At 42.7% G+C, this 24,086-nt stretch overlaps 1 protein-coding gene and 1 long non-coding RNA gene across 4 annotated transcripts in view; one reads left to right on the top strand and one right to left on the bottom strand.

Moving 5' to 3' along the window:
* GABRR3 (gamma-aminobutyric acid type A receptor subunit rho3) overlaps positions 1-24,086 on the top strand; it is a 2,040,413-nt gene that overhangs the window by 1,029,392 nt on the left and 986,935 nt on the right. Inside the window, exon 9 of one of the 3 annotated variants that reach the window (XM_069639260.1) lies at positions 13,161-13,473. The exons of the other annotated variants lie outside the window; for them this stretch is intronic. Coding sequence (XP_069495361.1) covers positions 13,161-13,454 — 294 coding nt within the window. The 3' untranslated portion in view covers positions 13,455-13,473. Of the gene's footprint in view, positions 1-13,160; positions 13,474-24,086 lie in introns of those variants that run through there. 3 annotated transcript variants of the gene reach the window in all.
* LOC138527900 (uncharacterized) overlaps positions 1-24,086 on the bottom strand; it is a 40,694-nt gene that overhangs the window by 5,928 nt on the left and 10,680 nt on the right. Inside the window, exons 4-5 of the long non-coding RNA XR_011284082.1 lie at positions 902-959; positions 440-586 (exon numbers count right to left, since the gene is read on the bottom strand). This is a non-coding gene — a long non-coding RNA (uncharacterized lncRNA). The remainder of the gene's footprint in view (positions 1-439; positions 587-901; positions 960-24,086) is intronic.

The following is a 24,086-nucleotide window of genomic DNA, read 5'->3' as shown; positions in this document are numbered from 1 at the left end:
CTAAACAGGTTTCTATGGCAGGAGACGTACACTAGGAAGATTTCAATTTCAGTTGGACCACTTTAAAATCAGTAACATGCCAAAGTGTTGAGAGCTTTGGTAAAATGTGTAAAGGAAGTGGAAGGAATGGATATCAGCACTAATAGATAGCCCGCATAAAGTAAGATATTTAACATATGTTGTCCAAATGTTAAACTGTCTGAATTTTCGTGTTCACTGATGGCTGAATCTAAAGTGCCCATGTATGATGAGGGTCAGCAGAACACACAAATGATCAGTGTGGTTCAACAGTTTTATTACACACAATATGAAAACAGAGGATAATGCCTAGGGGTTATATTTTGTTCTTTTACAAAGAATAAATGCTAGTACGTAAGGTATCAGGATGGGATGATGTTCCCTTCTCCATGGGGTCATGGCCAGTGTCTGGAATATTTACCTAACCAGGCTTTGGACTTCCTCTTCATATCTTCTGGCTCTGATTGTGGACAGTATATGGGACGTAGCCCTTAGCAGCCTTCTGGCCCTTCCTTTCAGGTTCTCCTTTCTTGTGTCTCAGCACCTGTAGTCAAAAGAAAGCATTCCTCTGGGAGAGAATTCAGAATTTATATGAGTTTCAATTTAAACTGCACTAACAACTAGCAGTGAAGGACCAACAAAAACAATTTCACATGTTTTTATTAAATTAGTTCATCACAAAATAATAGTAACATGCCTAGTGTAAGATGTAGGCAAACATAACCCTTTTTACGCCTATGTACAAAGTCTAGTTAGTTACAAATGCATATAACTTTTATAATTAGTCCTTTACATATTTAAATTGAGAAGACACGTATTTCTAATATTTAATATCAATCATCTGTCTTTTCATCACCCTTTCTTTCAAAGCTCAAATACTCACTTTTTCATTCACATTCTTTCACCACTTGCTCAATCTTCACATGAAAGCATTTCGTCCACTGAAACAGACAAGACATAATGATTTGTAACAAGCTTTTTTTCAATAACCATATACAAGTATATTTTTTATTCAGCACAAATCATTTAGCTTCACTCCCTGAATATATTTGGTGGCTCATTAAACAATAATTATTGTTCTCTCTCAGTAGATAGTTTCGACCTTGTGGTCCAATGTCCTTTTTTGGGTTACCCAGTCTATTCAGGACATTAAATTATGTGTAGGGAGCAGAGCAAAAATCCTTGAAGTGCCCCCAAATGCTGGTGATAATAAGCCTGCAAATGCCAATAGATATTTGTAATAATTCCCTACCTACCGACCTCAGAGCGGATGCATCTCTCTTCTCCTTCCGAAAAAAGCTCAAAACTGCCCTATTCAACTAACCCCGTTTTCATGTGCTCCTGCTACTCTTGCATAACTGTAAAAAAGTATATCTCGTCCATATTAACTGTATGTAACTAAGTATAAGCAACACTGTAACCAGCGCCACGATGCCTTCGGTCTGCTGTGCGCTCAACAAATGCGAATAAATAAATAAACGTAATATGCAAGGCACCTTCTAAGGTAGGAAAACTCATATTTTACATGATACCATCATCTAGACATGTATTTTTTCAGTAAGTGGTCTAATTTCATCCATATGCAGAATACGGTATCATGTCATTTTTATTCTTACAGGGTAGGCTTATTTTGAGCATGCACAGAATACGGGTTCTAGCATCCAGCAGCTCACCAGTTTTGAGTCTGTTGAAGCACATGCATATATACTCAAATCTCTTGATTCTTGGGAAATGTTTAAGTAAGGTTGTAAGATTGGGCAGGTGCCACATCTTCCTTAGAGACAATATTATTTTGCAAACATGCAAGGTTCCTGGACCAATCAATTATTCTTATCTTTTCTTATCCTCTTTCATTATGTTATCTGATGGCATGTTCCAGTCTATTTTAATGTTTAAGGCACTCAACTAATATACGAGATCTATCTGAAAAGACCTAAGTTCACAAGAGGTAGCCTTAACTATTGCTCTAAATAATGTAGCAACATGATTGTTAGGCTCGACATTCGTTACTGCTGGTCTGTTTTGTGAGGCTCAAATTCTAATTAATTGTACTGTAACACCTGAAGGAAGGCCCAAAATGTGTGACCATATGCCACCCTCTTAACAGTCTAACCAGGTAGAGCCATGAAAATGGTAGCACTCATGGCCACATAAAAGGGAAGGAATTACCTTTTGTGTATAGGTTTTGACAATGAGGACTTAAATATGTCACCATAATCATACTCATTTTTTTTCAGCTGTGACATGTGTTTCTTAATATGCATTTCCTTGTTGGCAAGTATGTGCAGCACTTTTATTTTGCGGGACATGTAACTATCCGCACCAGCGCTTAATGACTGGTTTCTCTGAACTGAAGCTGCTAACAGCACATCAAAGGTCCTTTCCCTCTCAATCCCACTAACAACCCCCCACCCTACTTCCATTGCAGAACCGCCTGGGTGCGAAGGGACCATGCAAGTGGCAGCTGTGCGTGGTACAAGACCAGATAACATAACATATCCAAATGGCAAAACTGATCAACAGTTTCCAAGTGTTGAGAGCATATTAGACATTCTTCCTTAGATAAATACATTACCTTGGACGTAATTATGTTAATTTTGAGGTTTAAGGCATAAGACTAATAATGCCAGAAAAAATCTATACTTCACTGTAGTCCCAAATGAGTAACATCGAGCAGGTCTAAATCATCAGTGTACATTAAATAAGACACTTCAATGTTATCTTATTTTGAAGGAAAACATCTAATAGGTCTAAAGAACTTATCTATGTCCAAAATATATACATTGAATAAGAATGGTGCTATGAAACAGCCCTGCCTCAAGCCAAGGATGTTCTTGACTTTATCATGCATATTGCCATGATTATCTAGACACACTGTATGAAATACAACTGAGATTTAATAGACCAGGGTCAATGTCCCAAGGAGCCAAGTTGTCCCTTGGATGCGTCTAAAGACTAATCAAATGCAGCTGTGTAGTCCAGAAATGCCATATACAAATGCAGGCCATTACAAGCACATGCACATTTGAACAGGCAGGGAGTTTAGGAACACATCATTATGCACAGTTCATACACCTGTTCCAAATCCTGTTTGATATGGGGATAATTTCTCTGCTTTGGTGACCCAATAAGTCAGTTTAACCAGTAGAAATGATGCAAAAATATTACCAATTGCATCCAACCTAGCCAACAATCGATAATGCCTGGTGCCTTCTTGCTGACCTTTTTTTTGTCGTTGCAATTTATGTTTTATTACACATTTACATCAGATTAATACAACTTCAACACAATTATTCAAAGGCACAAATGAATAATGATTAAATAAAATCATAATAGAATTAACAGTGCAAATAATTGGACATCATGCACATAGTCTGGAAGTGTCTCTGGTAACGGAGAACTGATTTGAAATATCTGGACCATAAGCCCTTGGACCATGTGTCCGGAATAGTCTTAATAACAATTACATTATTCTATAGAGGAAATAAAGATAACTCCCATCAGGGGTGTTGCCTGGAAAAGATATCGGGCTATGCTAATGTTGGGACTATCAGGACTCGGGGCTAGCTAGCCTTTTGGTTGTAGCCCCTGAGCTTCTATCCGGGGCTACAACCAAAAGAGCCAGGGCTATAACCCCTTTAGCCCCTGCTAGCAATGCCTCTGACTCCCATAATCGAGAATCATTTGTTAGTACCAGATTGGGGAGGTCATAAGGGCTTGGAGGTAACTATGAACACATTTTGCATACAATATGGTAAATTTGAGAGTCAGCTAATCTTATTTGTCATTTGTCTTAAGTCAAGAGCGACAAGTCAGGCTCTGATTTTTTAAAGAGGAAAGATTAACTAATAATATTGATCCCAGTAAAGTGCTAGGCAAATGCATAAATGCTAACTAGTTACTAGAGAGGACTACAGCTATGACCCATACGAAAAATAGGTTAAATATGGGAAGCGGCTTAGCTTTCATTATAGAAACATAGCATCCACTATGAAGGTTTTTTGCATAGGAAAATCTACCATAAAAACTAAAAACTTTACTGTGATCATACCTTTTATTGGTGTAATATTAAATTGGAATGTTTTTAGAATTACCAGATCTTTGTATAAACTTTAGGACGAATATTTGGTCAATTCTTATGGAATTGTGTGTAATATACTAATAGAATATGAATATATAATGATTATTCTTGACCGAGCTTACGCTCTCCTTTACTGGTAAGAGCCTATTGTCTATACATTGAATTCCTTTGCAGTTCTGTGAAACAATACCCCCTTGTTCATTTATCTATTTCCTTCCCCATGTCCACGATGAAGGGGACACCCATCCGTTTGGTATATCATTTTGGCTATAGACTTTTATTCACATAAAGAAAATAATCTGTCTCTCCCTATTTATATAGGGGTTTACTTACCTCAACACAGAATAACTCTGGTGGTTGTCAGGATGTAAGTCAAATGAAACCAATATAGCATCCTCTGTCCAAATTAACTACTCTATCCCAACCACTAACAAATAACCCAAGAAGGTATGGATTCACCGGGAGAATGGCTACCTTCTCCTGGTGAAACAATCCAGTCTTAGGTTGACTTGACCACAGTCTCTTGCAATAGGGTCTGATTAAAAATGCTTAGACCAGGAGAATGACTCCCTTCTCCTGGTCTATCTGGAAGAGCTCTGGGGACTGTTCTTTGATAGTCCTTTGGAAAAGACTTTAGAAGTCTCATTACTTCCTCACAAGGGTTTGTGAACAACAGAGTTAAGACTTGATCAACCCTTCTTCTTATTGCTGGAGATTTGTCAGGACTTTTTATATCTCTGACTAATGGGGAGATTACTCCCTGACAGCTCTTGGTTCTTTTGGTATCTTTCACATATGCACGTAGGCAGGTGCACTGGCCACAGGAGTATGAAGGGAGGATAAGGGGAGCTATGAGAGAGCATGTTAGAGGTGGGAGCGAAAGGACTAAGGAACCTTGTACGCCAGTCGGACCCAGATCAGGACAGAGCCTCACCAGGGGAGACTGCGCAAGCCTAGCGCCTGAATTCAGGATAGAGACGCAAACTAACCAACCCTACTAACAATTTCCCTTTCTGCATCCACCTCTCAAACTCCAAACCAAACACAACCAAAATCTACAGCACAACAAACCGCACATACTTCACTACATTGCAACAACAAAACAAAAACACACATAGTCTTGCACAACATTACATGACGACTACCGTCCGCAAACACCCCAGGCCCAGCCAACGGACCCACCAGGCTGAGGCCGCCAACAGCACATCCCTGCTCTCTTGCACTTTTCCTGCCTCCTCCCACTAACTCAACCTCCCCTCCTCTTTCAGAGCCGCCAGAGCGCCAGGGGACCACTCCGGTGGTGATAGTGTGTGGTACAAATGTCCATTAACATTAACATTAACATATGTTGGGTTTCCCACTGTGAAGAAGGAGTTCACTACTGAAGAGGGAGTTCACTACCAAGGTACTCTTGAAATGTATGGTTTCTCGTATCACCACTGTGACGAGGGAGATTACTCCCTAGGAATACTTGACTCTTGGTTCTTTGGGTATAACTACTGTGATGAGGGAAATCACTCCAGAGGAATACTTGACTCTTAGGGTTCCCTTGAACATACCAGCCATTTCTGTTTCCTGTATCTTCACTGGGGAGTGCTGCTAGTTCTTCACAGGGTCCCACGTTTAGCACATCCTCCTGCTTTCCTCCTCTCTGGTCTGTGCAGCTTCACAGAGCCGTTACCTCAGCAGTCACTTTGTGCTTTATGGATCGCACAGTCCACCTCGAAGGATGGATTCTTCCTGCTCCTGCAGCAAGTCGGGTTTTCCCCCTTCCTCAGAAACCGACTGTCTCTCAATGTTTCTGGTAGCATGGGTTTGAATTTCCTGGGCCCTGCAGGATGGACTCCAGCTTCCTTCGCTGCTCTTCCTGATCTCAAACACTCTTAGTCCTTTTTCAGTCTTTGCTATAAACTGCTGGGCCGACCCCAGCGTAGCGTCTATATTTGTTGTCAAAGCTTTTGAAGTTATCTTCATTCCTCCTATTGACACCTTGTCACAGTTCTTGGGTAATCCTTTCTACTGTTGTTTTGTACATTTCTTTGGATGTTCTTCATCTCAGTACTATCTGGTATTACAGATGCAATTGTGGAGACTTCACAATAACACACAGTAGTAAGTCAATAGGGTCATAGCTTGTGGTAACAAGGGTTTAGGGATTTTGTTCACGGGACGGGAGTCCTTATCCCCATAAGGGGATTCTCTTGCCCATGAGGTCAACCCTCTTTTCACCACCCCCAGGGGGACTATTTAGTAGTGCCCTAACCTCCCTAGCCTCATAGGGAATGGCTCCCCTCTGGGGAGAAGTGGCCAGATCATGGGATTTGTCACAGGTGACAGTGGGGGCTTTATAGCATTTTTACAGTGATCAATGTTATTCGTTTCCAAAGTTAAGTGTGCATTTTCGCGACATTCCACCTTGGCTATTTGAAGCAGCAACCCTTACCGTTACCTACTGTACCTTCAATTGCCAGAGTGTGTAGCCCTGTGTCTGATGCTTAGTATTGAAGACTTCTAATATTTCTGCTATTCTCAGATGTCATTTTGAGATGAACACGTAATCACGAATAGCTCTAGTTTCCTCATCAGACCATTAATAATGAACATGACATCACTCATTACTCTCCAAACCAACATTATCATCGCCAAGGTTGATCCAAAGTTTGCCATCCTCATTATACCCTCCTTATTAACTTTGTAAGAAATGTAACCTCTTTATCTTTTATATGCCTGTCCCATGTGATCTTCTTTTGCCCAGGCCAGTGATATCTTGTTGGACATTTAGCATTTAAATCGCCAGATTGGTGATTACAGCACATTTTTCTTAATTTCACAATTTTAAGAGGTGCGTAAACATTAATAATCAAGAAATAGTATTTTAGACCTTTCTCGATATTATTAATATCAAGGGGAATAATGTGTGGAAAGCTCATTTCCATATTTCACTGCAGCAATAATATTTTTTACTCCAATTATTAATCCACCTAACGGACAGCCTCTCTCCTTTTTAGAGGGTGGGTTAAGGAGGAACATTGTTATACCATCTGCCCTACGTAGTTTACTTAACCAGAAATTCTTACATACAAATAATCATAGTATTACAAGAATTTATCTATGAATAGCCCTTCTCTCAAAAATGTTTTATGATCCCAAGCTTTCAAAAACAGTAGAGGGAAATAATTAAAACTAACCTTAGGGACAAGAAATTATTTTGGATTCTAGAAAGGCTGGTAGCTAATTCCACTTTCTGACGAGACATATTATTAACCATATTTTCCCATTCTGATATAATTGTCCTTAATTTAACCACCCTTTTGGGATACTCTATTTTTAGACCCTCTCTATTTGATGTGTGTGTGTAGTTGACTGTTCCACACTCTTTTATTAGTATAGTTATGTTAGAGGGAGTATACAGTTGAGGACATTCTATGATTTATACATCATAACTTACTCTGTCAAATCTTTCACTTTGCTTGGAGGTAGGTTTTACAAATAGCATTAGACTTACAATAAATAATTGGACAGGTGGTGTTATTAACATTAGGGAGCTCAATGGGCTCAAGGCCTAATCTGGTAACCCACCTCAAATTCAGTATAGTGTGCATATGTCCAAATATGTAATAGATAGATTGTTTATCAATATTTCCTCAATGACGAAAGACAGCACAGTATTACTACACATTCAGCTAGTTGCTAGTATAATATTATTAGCTGGATCCTTATTGTCAACATATATTTGCATAAGTAGATTGCTGTTCTACCATGACAGTCTGATTAAAGATAGCTGTATTTGCAGTTGCATTAATGCTGCAGTATTTACAAATCCAAAAACGTTGTTATTCTGAATGCGGCAGCTTTCACTCAGAGTTTCCTGGACTCCCTCAGGGTTGGGGGAGCCCAGGAGACTACATGCGAAAGCTGCCGCTGTCAGAATAACAACGTGTTGCAACCATGGCAATCACAAATACAACAATGTTATATTTTGTATTGGTGTGTCTCGGCTTTTTGCCTTCATTTTACGTTTTCTGTGCTTCCCTGGGCTTGGAGAGCACAGAAAATGTAAAATGAAAGTGAAGGCAGCCTCCCCAGCTCAGCTCTGCTCAGGCTGCAGTAAGCAAAAGCTCCCAGTAGGGGGCTTTTGCTGCTTGTTTAGTGCCGCAAGGGCAGAGCCGAGGAGGCTTCCTGCAATCACAAAATGGATGCCCCATTGTGCTTGCAATTTTAAAGCTTGAGCTTCATTTGCTCAAAACCTTCCATAGGGACTTAAAAAAATATATATATTTGAGATATTAGATATTTGTTTTATTATTGCCCATCTTTTTGGCCAATAATATTTCTGACTGAACTATTCCTTTAAGGGTTCTCAGATCCTCCTTTCCCCCTTTTTTGGCTCAGCCCGCTTTGTTTACTCTCCTGCCAAGAGTTGCCATGAGGAAGACATCTAATTCTGTGGAGTCTCTGAACCAGGTCTCTCTTGCTCCTTAGTTTGACCAGCCTGGTTCCCTCTTTTGCCAAGTCTTGTCACGAGGAAGACACCTCTTTTCTGTATGTGTGTCCCAGACCCTGCTTTCTAAGCCCCCACCAGCACCAGTGTCTAGCCCTTCACCTTTGCAAGCCTCTGGACTCTCTACAGATCCTCCTCGGGTGCTTGTGGTCATTCTCAGGGCTGTGCAGCTGTTTCTCTACCAGCTGGCTCTGGATCTGTGCTTCTCGTTCCCAGTATCGGCTTCCCACTCCCAGTGCTGCTCCAGGTTTGCTCCACGACACATCTCTTCTTCACATCTCAAACAATTGTCTAATCTCACTAGAAAGCATGCTCCCTCTACTTCAAACCCTCACCCATTACCAGGTGCCACCTGACTCTAACCCGTCCATCATGGTTGAACTATACAATCAAAATCAACTGAAGGCCCTTGACAAACTAACCCCACTTAAATTAAGGAAAGCCAAACCCGTAGCAGACCTCAATAAGTGGATCTAAGCTAAGACTCAACAAGTTAGGACATAAATACGCCGCCTTCAATATTGATGGCAACCTCATCAAAGTTGACAAGGAAGCAAAAACATTAGGCTTCTATCTCGACTCTGCCTTAACTCTCCAAAGACAAGTCAAAGCCACCTCATCCTCAACAGCTTACACATCAAAACATATAAACTCCTGCAAACCTTTCTTGACCACTGACAGTTGCATCAGCCTTGCACCAGCCAGAAGAACCTCCACAAGCTACAAGTCCTACAAAATAATGCTCTTAGAACTGCTCTCAATATACCCCGCTCTAGCCACATTTCACAAACCCGACAAAACACCAACTGGCTCTCTATCCAAGATAGTATCACTTTTAGAACACTCATGATCACCCATAAGTGCCTCAAGAACTCGGCCCTGAAGTATCTGATGAATACATTTTCTAGAAATGAACCCACTAGACCCAACTATGCCCACTGTCTCAACATGCCGAAATATAAACTCTCCAAAGCAGATGGGTCCAGCTTTCCGGTGCTTGCGGCTAAGACCTGGAACAAGTTACCTCCGGCACTAAGGTCCGAAGCCATGTTCCTATCATTCTGATCCGGTCTCTTCAGCCTGTTGCCATCCTCTACCTTGACTATGTCCTGAACCTGCAATTTTTGTATATTTCTGCACCTTGTATATTTCTGTATATCTGTGTATCTACCTTGTATGGTTTATTGTATTATCTACTGTTTTTGTACATTATTGTAACCATGTATCTAAGGAAAGCGCCGAGATGCCTTTGGGTTCGGAACGCTATGTAAGCAAATAAAACAAACAAACAAAATAACAAAACAAACTTGTTGAATCTCCTGGGCTGGACGGTCCTTCTGCTTTGGCTGCTGGTGTTGGTGTCACTCTCCCCAATGCAGTACCTCCAGCTTCTAAGACCATTCGGTAAATCCTTCATCAGTTTTTATGTTAACCTCCAAGTCCCTCCTCTGCAGAATACTAGAATGGTGATTACCATTCCACCAGATATTCTTCATGGCTCTGCGCCTATTCTTCGTCTGAGTTGGAGCTCCATAGGTTTTACTTGGGTCATATGTCCTCCTCCTCGTCTCAGCAGAGGTCAGCCTTATGGTCTTGCATACATACATGGAATGGTTAGGTTACATGGACGTGGAGGGCAAGGGATGTGTGGATATATGGGAGAGTGGTACAGGGTTGGAATACCGTCTTTCCCTTGGATAGTCGTCTCTGTCCCCAGAGGTACAGTCTCTCCATGAGATACTCCAGCGAAGTACCATGCCCAGTGGGACTACCGGATTTGTCACACTTCCTGTTGACAAATTGAATGCAAGTGCATGAAAGCACCCTTAATAAACACACATCCCAAAGCAGTACTGGTGGCATCTAGTTATATTGTCCAATGTGTACTTACCAACAGTTCCCCCAATAATCTTTCCTCCCCTCCCCTTCTATTCCAGACCTATGTGCGAAGACGCAAACGAAATGGCAGAATGTCTTTACATTGCTGGCAGGATGAGGGCCCCCTTAATGCTGATCTTTGGGTGCGCTGGTGTTCATGTTTGTTCACTTGTGGCCTGGAAAATTCCCTCTCTGCTCAACTGTCCTGTGAGGTGGCCTTGCTGTGGCATAAGTCTCTGTTTGTATTTTCTTACTATAGAAGTCTAAGTATAAGTATGCTATGACAACCTACTTCCATGAAAAGCACCAATCTGTCTCGCTGTGAACTAAAATAAATTCTAGCGACACATGACATGAAACCAACTCTTAATAACCTTTTTGACATCAAAGTGCCAGGCCTTTTTTATTTAACCACTACATTCCCTTACCAACATCACTGATCTTTATACACAGTCTATTCGCGACCATGCCTTACTTGGCTCGGGCTTAGCATTCACAAAAATAACCTTCTGGAGTCCTACTTGGGGGGAAAAGAATAGAGATGTCAAACCAAATAAGCCCCCAAACATTCAGGAATGCCTTAGGACACGCTCAGGTCCCTCCTCCTTCCAACATTACATTGTGTACTGTGAAGGCATCACGAAGTAAACACGGACAACTGAACTCAAGTTTGCTCTTTATACTTTTATTAAATCTAAAGGAGGGTTGGAAAAAGCCCTAACTTGCCCCATGCTAAGTGGGATTTCCCTAACTAAACAAAACTAAGGATAGTCTATGTCAGGATGTCCAAAGTAAATGCCTGTGTGTGTCCACAACCTATATTTGTCCTCACATCTATTTGTATACATTGTGCAGGGATGTCAGCTTCAAAATCATAAGTGTTCAAAAATAGTTCCAAGCTTCTTCCTGCTCTTGGTTGGAAAGGATCTCCCTTCCCCACGGGGGAGGGAGAGGGAGGTTCCCTTTACCAAGAATTCAATATAGTTCTCAAAGCACCAAGGGGTTTTCCTTCCCTAAGGCTTCAAGAGAGTTAACAAACAACCAAAGGATTTCCCTTCCCCAAGGCTTCAAGTCTTTGAAAAATTTCACAAAGTTCAATTCTTCAATTCCAGTTCACACTAGGTTTCCTTTCGATTCACCCACAAGTTCTGTTACAGGTATTGCAAGTGGCTTTTCCATAGGTGGGTGTCCTCGGTCTAGGCGCAGTTGTTTGACCACACAGTCCACCTAATACAGGTTACGCGAGACCGATACCGGTTCAGGCTCATTTCACATCTACTTGATGCTTTACCATTACTTGAAACAACTATTCACATGTTCCACTTCCACATACTCTTGTTGGTTCTTTCCAATACTTGTTCTCTCAAAACACACAGTTCCTTCATATTCATATATTCATATGGCTCTGGCCAATGCTTGTTCTCTCCACATACACAGTTCCTTCATATTCATCAATTTGCACAAAACTGCTTTCATTCAGATCAGTATTCAAAGTGCTTACTTTCATTCGGATCGGTATTCAAAAAAAGCTTGTTTCTACTTGAAATGACCAAAAAAGTCTGGGAGCCTTTCTACCGAGAACAAGCATGGCCAAATAACCTGTTCTATGGGAAGGTGCCCATTTGGGAGGGTCTACAACCACGTTTGAGCTCACTGCACCATTCACAGTGGAGAAATATCCATTTGCAGTCTTTGTCCCAGGGCAGACCACCACCAAAATTGTTAGGCAATTCTCCTGTGAAAAAGAGTACCAACAGCAACTCCAGACACATGTTGTACCTTTCTACCTAATAAGTGGTTGCGGAACAGAATTGCACTCTTTAAAAAAAATGGTGAGAAACAAGTTGTAAAAGCTTCATTCAGTGTTCAAGTTGCTTACTGCATAGAATGGAAAGATGAACTGAGGCTCTGCTGTAACTGCATATGGCATAACGTGAACATTGGGCCTCATTAGGAGTGGGCCGGTCGCAGTGACAACGGTGCCAATAAGCTACCGGCACCGTTGTTACTGGACCGGCATACTCCGAGTTCTGTGGGCGGGTGCCGTCCCACCCTCCAGGTCTGACCTGGTGGGCGGAGCGGAACCTGCCCACAGACTTTGACGGATGCACTGTCACTGTTCCACACAGTGCCGGTGCATCAGTCCTCCCCATTCCCATTGAGTCCCTATGGGACTTAAATGGGGAGTGACTTTTTCCGACACCTGGCTTCATGGACGGCAACTGTTTCTAATGGCATGGGTACCGCCTCAGTCATAATGAGGCCCACTGTTTTTTTTCTCTGTTCATACAGAAGTGCTCATCTGTTTCCTTTTTCTATGAGACACAGTTATGAGTGGGTATAAAAAGCAGAGGAAATGTGCTCATGTGGGTAAAACCAAATGCTGAAAACGAACAGAAAGCCAATAACCATTTTTTGCATTGCCTTCAAAATGTTGAAAAATGTATATTTTTGTGCAAGTGTTCCAACAACCTGCCCATAGACGAGGTGATTCATTGGTCATTAATTGATACGCAGTTCTCATGATGGAGGACCCATTTTGCTGATCTAAAGCCTGTCAAAGATTCTTCAGTATGTATATTATTAAGCACCAAGGAGTATGTGAATAAGTTAGTATTACAGTCTGTAAAAAACATTAAACTCTGTGGAAGGGGTTTGACATTGAGGATGTTTTCTTTTCAGAGTTCAGCAATGCTCAACCTTGAGGCCGTTCAAGCAATGGCATTCGATGGCTGCTATCATGACAGTGACGTTGATATGAACTACTCTGTCCATTCAGAGGAGACCTCGTCAAGAGGGAGAGCAGCCAGTGTGCCCAGCCTGGACGCAGCCCGTGTGAGGAGGAAAAGATCCTTGAGAGCAAATGTTGGAAGAATTATTTTACAGAACAATCATGTCATTGATACCTATTCCAGGATTATTTTTCCAATAGTGTATATAGCATTTAACTTTTTTTACTGGGGTTTGTATGTATGAAAAATAAACAATGGTTTGATTGTCAACATATCTAAGTGTGTGTATATTTATTTACTAATAAATATGTGTGTACCTGAACTATTGCCATACAAATTAATCTGTTACCCCAGTTCAGAAAGTGCACACACACAGAATGTTGCTGAAAGAAAAGTGTAAAACTGTGTTTAAAGGCCTTATTCTGAGCTCACTGTAAAATAAGAAAGGTGTCATTATGTATAGGAATTACATTTTTGTATTTCCTCCGTATTATGTGCCTATATTTATGCAGATAAAGATAATGGAGCGAATAGGAAAAATGTCCTTCCATGACGGAATTACACTCTTTTTTTTTACGGTGAGCTCATAATCTGGCTTAGTGTCTTCCCTCTGCTAAAACGCTCTAATATATATAATCAAATCTTTTCTCTTCTTTAGCCAAAACCGACCACGTGACAACTACTACCTCACAAGTGAAAAAAAATCACTTTCAGTTTCCGCCCACTTATCATCACTCTCTCAAAAAACGATAACATCAACCCTATCCTTTGGGACCAACCCAGTTTGCTCAAGTCAATAACAGTTAATTGTGAACAACTATCTTTATATTTTTGCTGGAAATACTACTTTCATCTGTGACAAGTAGATTACTTCCTCTTGAAGCAAATCAATTCACCCTTTGAAAAAGGCACGTTAACCAATACATCTTCAATTTGCTTAAAAACACTGTGTTTCGGTCCTTTCATTATTTTTTGATTCTGTCTTTAAGGATTGTGTTTCTGTTCAAAGACTTCCTAGAGCTGACACTCATGGATGTGGGCGGCTGTGGTGGTTTCTCAAAGGAACATGAACAGGCAAAATAAACCACACTGCGACATTAGGCAGAGTCAAATTACAAGAGAAAGGGAATAAGTATTTTATTGCGATTGGGCAATGCAATGAAGAAGCACTGGAAATGGCCGGACAGCAGCTAAAACTCAACGGCCCTCAGACATTCTTTAGCAAAATTGAAGCACTTTAAACACTTTATCAAAGTTTAAGCTACTTAAAGTGCGGCCTACTGTAACTGTAACAAATGATTATTTCAACAGTTTGTTCATAAAACGAATACAAAAAGACGCATATGAAGTAATGTATAAGACATTGGAAATGGCCACCTATTGGATAACATAGGCTGTTGAAATATATGGCTGCAGTGAATGTCCACAAATATTCATGGGCTTAGCATGGGTCGAAATGCAAGTCTATTGAGAACTCAACTTAAGAAAAATTACAAATTCTGAATTTAGATCAAACAACCTGAGGTAAATAACTGAAGTCAAGTTATCTAGTCTGCAACTGAAGCAGATAACAGTGTTTTTTCCTAGTCTTTAGAGACTCATGTAGACAGACGAAAAAGTTGGCAGGTTTCTTAATTCATTTTTGGCTTTGTGAGCCCCCATTTCCAGATCAACCAAGTAGGGCGATTTGCAGCCTGGTGATCCGACTCTGGGGTAGAGGTTTAGGTTATGTTTAGAGCACTCTGAATGACATTCAAACCAAAGGTATGCAGAAACTGTACTTTATATATGAATGAAGATTTTTCTAAGGGCCTGCAGAAAAGGTGAATGCCAGATTCTTGCTCCACCTTGCTTCTAGAGGGCCATCTGAAGGCTGTCAGAAATGCAGTGAAGCCCACAAATAGTACCTTACATCTCAGGTAAAGACGGGCCACCTATATGTGGGATGGCATACTATTAAGGCCTCTTCACTGAGAAGAGAGACCTTAGATAGAAATTAGGGAAAGGATTGCACTGCCCCCTTTGGTGGCTCATAAAGGGCATTTGGCAACTCATTCTCGTTTTGACACATCAGGTCCACAGTATTTTTCTTACATGAAGAGGTCAATGATTTCTGAGGAGAAGACTTCCAAATACAATTGTAGCACTCCCAAAAGAGAAAGTGCAGGTAGGGTCTCTGGAGACCATCCCAAAATAATGGACGCTTGCCCAAGGTTTTCAGTGACCATTTACATTTTTGAACCTTGAGATAGGTTAAGTGCACATGGATGTGTTTTAGCTCACCCTCCCCTGAGATGCTAAATGAAGATGGGGTGTTTCACCTGGACTTTCTCTTCTGGGAGTGCTACAATTGCAAGTGCAAGTGCTAACAAAGCATCCCTGAAGAAAACCTGACTAACTAAATAAGTTGTGGGGACTCTTAGTTTAGTGATTACCACCATTGTAACAACCTCTTTGCCATCTTGTCCACGCCATTAAGCTTAAATTGAAAGTCTTCTAGCCACTGTTGCTTACTTGTTAACAGTTTAAGCTTAGTGATTTCACTCAGTAACAAACCATGCTGTCAGGAATCTGGTTCATAGGCCGTCACTACATTCATCTTGTTCCGTTCCCAGTAAAAGTGTGTTTTGTATGCATAAAAATAAACTTCTGTCTGACAAGTATCAGCCCTGGCTACGTCCCGCTTCCATGGCAAGACGTGTGTTTCTCACAGCATGGTCTCTTTTGGTAGAACGTTGCCGGTTGCCATGGAAACTAGGGCAGCGCTCCGCGTTCTGACGGTCACGTGTGATGCGAAGCAAGGACAAGTGACGAACCCGGAACTGATGAACGGCGCTTCTGATCGATCTTCTTGCTGTTCCAAGCGCTTTGTTACCTTGTATTTTGACTTGATTTCGGATTTGCTTCTTGACCATTCTTTGTCTAATCCTTGTCTGCCTTGTAACCTTGCCTTTATGACGCTGAACTTTGGCTCTTGACTTACGGATTGCTTTGTTTGTTCCTGAACATTTTTTTTATGCCCGCACATTACTGACCTCGGCTACTGCTCTTACGGATTGATTTTGCCTTTGCCCTACAGCCTACAGTAATCGATACTCCACGGAGAACCCTCTTCTATGCTAACGGAATTCAGCATTACTGTCAACATCTGTCTTTGACTACCTCTCAAGTTATTGAGCCCGGGCAGTGGCACTATTCTATCCACTGTGGATCAAACTACTGCCTTTCTTTGGACCACATATATCCCTGTTCCTGTTGTTCATCTTCCCCTGGGAATATTTGGAGTTTACCAGTCTGCACCTACCAACCGGCTACCAATACAGGGCTTCTCACGAACTGGCTGGGAGTTAAGAGAAAACCTCCTTTATCCTCGTTCTGGTCTGTGCATAACTCTTACAGACGTCCTTGTGTCGACAGGTCCGGTGGCCAGTTGGACTGGAGATTCGCCACCTTAGGGTTAGACGTCCTCGTGCCATCGGTTCCAGTGGTACCTTGGACTAGAGACTTACCACCTCAAAGAAGGCGTCCTCGTTTCGTCGGGTCAGTTTTCCTTGTCAGATCAGATGTAGTTTCCATACTTCCCATCACGGTAACCCTAGGTGATTTAACCAATTGTACTATAATCCTGTTTTGTTTGAGTACCTGATTTTGAGTTGTTGCTTTATAGAAGTTTTCATAAGTGGCTCAAAGACAGCTATTGGATTGTGTCTGTTTAGTGTTACTCTTCACAAGTTAAAACTTCTGTGAAAGTTTCATTGTGCTGTATTGCATGAAGTCCGCTTTTCATCTGTATGATTGTTCTACAGGTTTCTGGCTACTGCACTCCCCTTCATGAAACATTGGGTGCAATCCACAATTTAACTGGTCTCCATCTTCTGGTTAATGTCACCTTTGGTGTGTCTCTTATGGTTTTCCCAAAGGTAGTATTATCTTGAGGAATTATATGGCTGCAATACCTGTTCAAGGGTCGTGGATTCTAACACATGCCAATTTATGGCAGGATTTCTGTCCAAGCTTACTCACAAAGGTTTCTAAATAAATGTTTGTACCTATGCAAATTCCAACTCTCTGTCCAGGCCATGAGATTCACACATTCTAGAATTAAGCAGTACATCCCAAGTGGGGCAACATTACCTGCCCAGGTAAGGCCCCAGGGTGTAAGTTAGAAGCCAGAGCGAAGAGAGGGCTTTAATGTTTGACCTGGGAATTACCTGTCCCGGTAATGTCCCATCAAGGGATATATTGCTATTAGCTATCTCAGCACGTTGTACCGGGAGACTAATCCATTTTTTCTCTAGTTGAGAAACAGCATGTTTTACTATTTCTCAACTACAATTCAAGAAGGCTGCCATGGAATAGGGAGAAGTACACGTAGTCCCAACTCCCTTTCCATGGTGGACATTGCCGGTTCAGGGATGTGCTGGGAGCACTTGTGTTCTCGGTGCCAGACAAGGGAGTGCCAGTAAGTGGGGCGGGAGTAGGGGGTAAATATTTCATTTATTTATTTATTTGTATCTAGTTCAAATAACTTTTACAAATATGTATACTAAGAAAATCAATCACATCAATTACAATTACAATGCAAGTAGTAAAGCATGATACATTTAATCATCAAACTAAGCTTGACAGGTTTCCACGCCCCCTTAGGGTGGGATATCCAGTCCCTATGACGTCACATCCGGGGTGTGGCCCCCTAGGGGTTGCCCAGGAAGTTCCGCCTGAGCAAAAATTCCAACCCAGAAATGTTCTAAGTGTGTTTAACAGGAACTTGGTCCTTAGCGGGGGTGTCCCACCGATGTGACATCATAGGGGTTGGCAGGAAGACCCCCCCCAAAGCCTGGGGTCCCTAGGGGCCCCAAGGGGTCTTCCCCCGGATGTCCCCCTACAAAGACCCGGAAGTGTGGCAGTGGGTTTTGAAGGGTGGGGGGGCATGGAGCCGATGTCTGAGCGGTGGCCCTCTTTAGGGGTGGAGCGTGTAGGGTGCATATATACAGGTGAGTATAGGGGATGTACCTGTTCCTGAAGGCCTGGAAAAAAAAAAACTCAAAGACCGCAATACAGGGAATTATGAAGCGCTACAGCTACTACTCTAAGGACAATACAGAGGGCGAGGATTTGAAAACCATTCAAAAATACTACAGCCCTGAAAGTGGCACCGGCACTAGCCACAGATGGAGACCCTGATGATGCAGCAGCTATGGATAAGACGTGGGAACACCTGCCAGGGATCGTCGACTCTGGTGTAGATTACCCCTACACAGATGCAGACTACGTGGATATGGATGAGGCTGTTAAGGCTCTTAAGGAGGCCCCATATGAGGATCTGAATGTTTTGGGGCAACTGTTTCCGGAGGCCGCAATGACCCCTGCATTAGACACAGCATCCGATGAAGACAAGTTGTTTATAGACGTCACTAGCGCCTCTTTGCTGGAAGATGCTGGTTCGGAAACGTGTACTGTGGTAAGTAATGAAGTATGACGGTGTGTGTGTGTGAGAAAAACCTGTGAAAACATATGCTCACAAGTTAAAATAAATTCTTTTTTGAATTGCACAAAACGCCACATAAGCGCGATGGCGCGGTGGGCCTGACCAAATTTTACGCTCACCTGGTCTCTGCGGAGGGGTTGGGGCATGGTCGCTGCCTTCCCAGGGATGAAACTCCTATTGTTTGTCCCTCCCTCTGCATCTGTGTGGGGAACTGCGGTGATGAGCAGTGCGGTTCCTGCTAAAAGATGATGATGAGCTCTCCGTCCAGCTGCTTCTGGCAGGGGCGCTTGTTGAAGGGGACCGAGTTCCTTCACTGATCCCTTGTCGTGGAAGTCCAGGCCAGCTGTGACTAGTCCACTTCTCTTGTGGGTAAGTGTTTCCCGTGTTTCCAATTGCCCGCTTGTCTTCCGACTGTTGTAATAGTATTTGTAAAGTTTGTTCTCTGTCCCTTGTATGTAATGTCTCTTTTCTCTCCTCTCTCCCCTTGCAGGTGGTGTAGCGGTGCCAGCGGTAGCTGTGGTAGAAGAAGCAGAGCCGGCGGTACGGAGGAGCGATGCTGAGATGGTCCGACAGCTGGTAAGTAGCCTTTAATGGTGCCTTAGGGTGCGCATTGGGTTTTAAATGTGGCGCGACACTGGGTTGGGTGTTTTCGGGAGTTCTAACCTTGTCTTGTCTTCTTTTCTCATTTCAGGACTTCAGCTTCGTGGGACAGAGAGCGCAGGTGCTGCGGCGTTGATTCGGGATCTGCCAAGAAGATGGAGCGTTGCCGTGTGATGCGAGCCAGGGTTCAGGTAAGGATGCTGTTATTGCAGGATCACAAGGTAAGTAGCTAGTCCAGGCGGTTTTGAGCGTCACATTGTATGGAGGTGCAAAGTAAAGTGAAGCGTTTGCTTGAGGGAGCAATGGGTTTATATAGTCTTGTTCCCAGCCACGCCCAGTAGCTCTGGCCTGCCTGCTGCCACGCCCTGCCACACCTGATGAGTCAGCACCTGAAGACCAGGCCTAGGAAGCCACGCCCAATGAGTCAGCACATGGGGATGTTCTCTGGAATAAAGTCTTCCAGCACCTGGAAATTCTTGTAAAATAAAAGCACTCCAGCAATGAAGTAAAATAAAAGCACTTCTGCACTGAAATAAAGTGTGCACTGAAGTAAAATAAAAGCACTCCTGCACTGAAATAAAGTGTTCCTGCTCACATCTCTATATGAGTCCAGCCAGGGCCCCTGTGTTTATGAGTCCCAAAGGGACATAAGTGAGTCAAGTGACCCATTGCCCCGTCACTAGATGGTGTGGTTTTTGTGTTCTAGGGCCCGTGGCCATGACACCAATGCACTTAACGCCGTCAATTATTATTGTGTGTGCTGTTCAAAAAGGATCGAAAATTCAGCATTCCCAGACATTGATATGTGTAAGAAATGCAATACTTTGAAATGTTTTGAAAGTTCTGATGAGGAAGAAGATGAAAATATGACCTTTAACGGTCAAGCTTTTGCAGCGTCGGTTGTGAAAACATGCTTGAAGCGTGACTATTACCGCTGGTGTGTAGGGCATACACGCGGATACCCTTAGCAGGATGCACATGAATGTTTACTCCCGACTTATCAATCTGGAGCAATACGGGGGATATGTCAGATGTTGAAGTCATATAACGTTTATCAGATGCTTAAATGTGTTTATAAAACCATGGGTATGCGTGTACATGCTGGTATGGCGGGGCCACTAACAAAAACAATCCTGGAAATACACGTGTGTCGCAAACCTGAGAAAAAAATGAAATCTTTACGATTGGCAGGACCCGTGATTTTTAGAAACCATATTGCCCGTTTAATGCAGAGAGACTTTTCTAACCTGTACAGTCTTAGGAACAGTCATCTGGGGTGTCTGGTAGTGCGAAAGCTTATTTTTTAAAAGATAAAAATACAATAATCATGCTCCTTATATGTGTACCGTTGTTTCGAAGGTAGAGTTTCTGGAGGACAAGCAAGGTGTGCGGAGCGCAACCTGACACCTGGAGGTATGTATGGTGAAAAACTTTTATATGATATGCTGAAAGCGAGAATAGCTGTAAACAACCCACACCTGTTGTGGGGGTGTTTTACACTGAGACTCTGATATGCGAGGACTTGTGAAAGTGTAATCTGTATAAATGACATATGTATCATCATCAAGATGCCGGCGTGTGATGAATACGTTTCTATATTCCGATACAACATGGGATTTTTATACCTGGGTCCTAGAACCATGTTGAAACACCACGTGGTTGAAATGTATGCAAGATACCTCCGCCTTAAAGGCCGTACTTGACAAGCCTCTGAACTATCTGAACTGTTAAATGCTACGAGTATCTGGTACCTACAGAGTTGAAGGTGGGGCAACCACTTCGATGTGTATATCTTGTTAAATGCTGCGTCCAGTAAAATATCAGCTGTGGTAATGGTTCATCATCCCGTACATGTATACTAACCAGTATAAAAAGAAAAAGAAAAAGAAAATGTCATACACCAACCCTGTGTCTGGTTATTTTTTTGTAGTGCTTCAATGGATAGCAACACACGTTCAAGATTGCATAAAAGCTATTATGATAAATGTGGTGTTAGGAGTTATGGGGGTGTTGTTGCCCTTCATCGAAAATTACAGCATGATAAACACCCCATTACACGCAGAGCTGTTAAGACTTGGCTATCTGGTCAGGAGACGTATACCCTCCATAAAAATGCTAGAAAATGTTTTAAAAGAAGAATGACCATTGTAGCCTCGAAAGACACGCAGTGGCAAGCTGACCTGGTGGATGTTTCTACCCTTGAAAAGCAGAACAATGGTGCATGTTACATCCTGATGGTGATAGATGTTTTATCAAAATACGCGTTTGCAGAGTCCTTGAGGGATAAGACTGGTGCAAGAGTGGCCGCGGCCTTCAAGCATAAAGAATTTCTGAATAGGCCCCTCCAAAACCTTCTAAAGCAACACGGCGTGCATCATTTTATAACACACACAGAGGTTAAAGCGGCGGTTGTTGAACGTTTTAATAGAACGCTGAAATCTAAACTATGGAGGTACTTCACAGCCTATAATACGCAACGCTATGTGGATATATTACATACTTTTATCGATGTGTATAATGACAGCTATCACCGGTCTATTAAAATACCTCCCAGGGCTATAACCTCTGAAAACTCATTATCAGCTTGGTGAAACCTGTATGCTGGAAGACTATTGGAGAAGACCAAGAAAACAGCCTTCCGCGTAGGGGACCACATCCGAGTATCCAAGTTAAAAGGGGTCTTTACAAAAGGTTACCATCAATCAAAAGCATCAGTGAAAGAGGGTGTATACATATACCAGTTGACTGATCATGCTGGTGAAGTTGTAAGCAGTAATGTCTACAAAGAGGAGTTACAAAAGGTGGTTGATGATCCCCAGCGTCTTTTAAGGGTTGAGACAATTATTCAGAGTAAAGGTAAGGGGTCTAAGAAACAGCATGTGGTAAAATGGCAGGGATGGCCTGAGAAATTCAACAGTTGGGTCAACGCGGCATCTCTAGAGGATCTAAAAAACAGAGACGCTCCCTCAGAAGGAGAAGATGGAAAACACCGGCTTTTATATCATCTTGCCCAGTAACGCCTCTTTAGATATATTCCCCAAAAACAAAATATCGGATTATTCTGTTAAACTGGCTGAACCCGTTAATTTGCAAGGTCAGTGGGAAGCGGGGCTGATGAAGATTCAGTACCCCCATACGTGGGACACCCTGGACAAAAGAGATTCCTGGTATACCATCCGACGTGGAGAACCTGCTGAATTGATAAACGTGGGTTTTCCTCACGCCTTCTACCCCACAATACAGGCGCTGCTAGATACTATCAACAAATCGATTGCAAGTCTCGAGCGCTATGCAGATATACATCTGTTTCTAAATGACTCCCGCCGGAAAGTATTTGTAAGATCTCCCAATCTTAGTTTGGAGTTTATATGTAGCGGGAAACTTTCTAAGGTGTTGGGGAACGTTCAACATATAAAATATAATACTAAAAATACGGACAAAACATGTGCAGATATTGATGGTGGATTTTACAGCCTCATGATCTACAGTTATATAGTAGAATACCAAAGGGTTGGTGATTCATACGCCCCCCTGATGCGAACCGCACAAGTCAAGAGTGAAAACAAAGGCATTGTTAATACACAAAACATGAAGCCTGATTATATTCCTGTTTCTAAGTGTCATTTTGACACCATCAACATACAAATAAGGGACGATCAGGGTGATCTGGTCTCATTTAAATACGGGAAGGTTGTTATGGACTTGATCTTGATGGTCGTGTAGATTAGTAATGCCTCCGTCCCCAAGTACCACACAGACAATGAGATATTCAGTGCCTGTGCGGTCTTTGAGGCCACAGGTTGTTTTTGTGAGCCGTCAGGTCTGGAACCGGGAACAGCCAGAAGGACCCCTGGAGCGCTGCAAGGCAATGAGTGATTATCAACTAATGTGCGTGTTGTACAATGAATACCCAGCAAGAAAAGAGAGCACTGCTTACCTAAAGGTATAGGAAGTGTCACCCTGAAGGATAGTGGGGCCCGGGACAGGGCTTGAACTTCCAGTAGCAGAGGGTCGTGGGTTGGGAGTTCAAAACTCTGTGGATGGGCGCACACCGTGGTTTGAGGCAGTCCAGGTTATGCAGCCAGGCGAACGCCTTGCAAGAGGCCGGTGGCCAAAGTACCAAAAACAAAAACGAAATCCGTGAGGCAGTCCAAATCCAAATCCGAGGTTGTGACAAAATGCAAAGCCAAGGTTCAAAGTGCCAGGGGTTAGACAAAGCAATCCAGTAGACAAATCCGAGGTCGTGAAAGAGTGCAAGCCAAAGTTCAAAATGCCAGGGTTTAGACAAAGCAATCCAGTAGACAAATCCGAGGTCGTGCAAAGATTGTAGGAGCAAGGTTCAAAACAAGGAACAAGAGCCGTACAGTACTGAAAGAGTTCAGCTGTGAAGCAACGCTTCTGTGTTCCTGGACGCTTTTGAATCATTGGGAGAATTCACGTGATGTGTCGGAATGACACGTGATGCACGTCACATGATGCGGAAGCGTTGTCGCCACGTGACTCCTGGCGGTGCTAGCCCCCTCACGTGATGCGTGATCGTGTTGGCCCCCTCACGTGACGTGAGGATCTTTGCAAATGATGTGGATTGTTGCGGGCTGCAAGGGGGAGTCTCCATTGTAATTGCCAGTGCTGGGATGGCCGGTAAACCCCTGGTCCAAACAGTGTCCTGGTATGGCGGGTAAGAGTGCACATGCGGGATCCCCTGATGGTGTTTGGCAGAGGCCGGGCATGCGGAGGGAGCAGGGAGAGGGTGTGCGGGTGAAAGCGTGACAGAGCCCCCCCCCTCAA

This window comes from Ambystoma mexicanum, chromosome 7q (genome assembly GCF_040938575.1).
Source record: "Ambystoma mexicanum isolate Mex_15411 chromosome 7q, UKY_AmexF1_1, whole genome shotgun sequence".
NCBI lineage: Eukaryota > Metazoa > Chordata > Amphibia > Caudata > Ambystomatidae > Ambystoma > Ambystoma mexicanum.
This window is presented reverse-complemented; position numbering and strand designations above follow the sequence as displayed.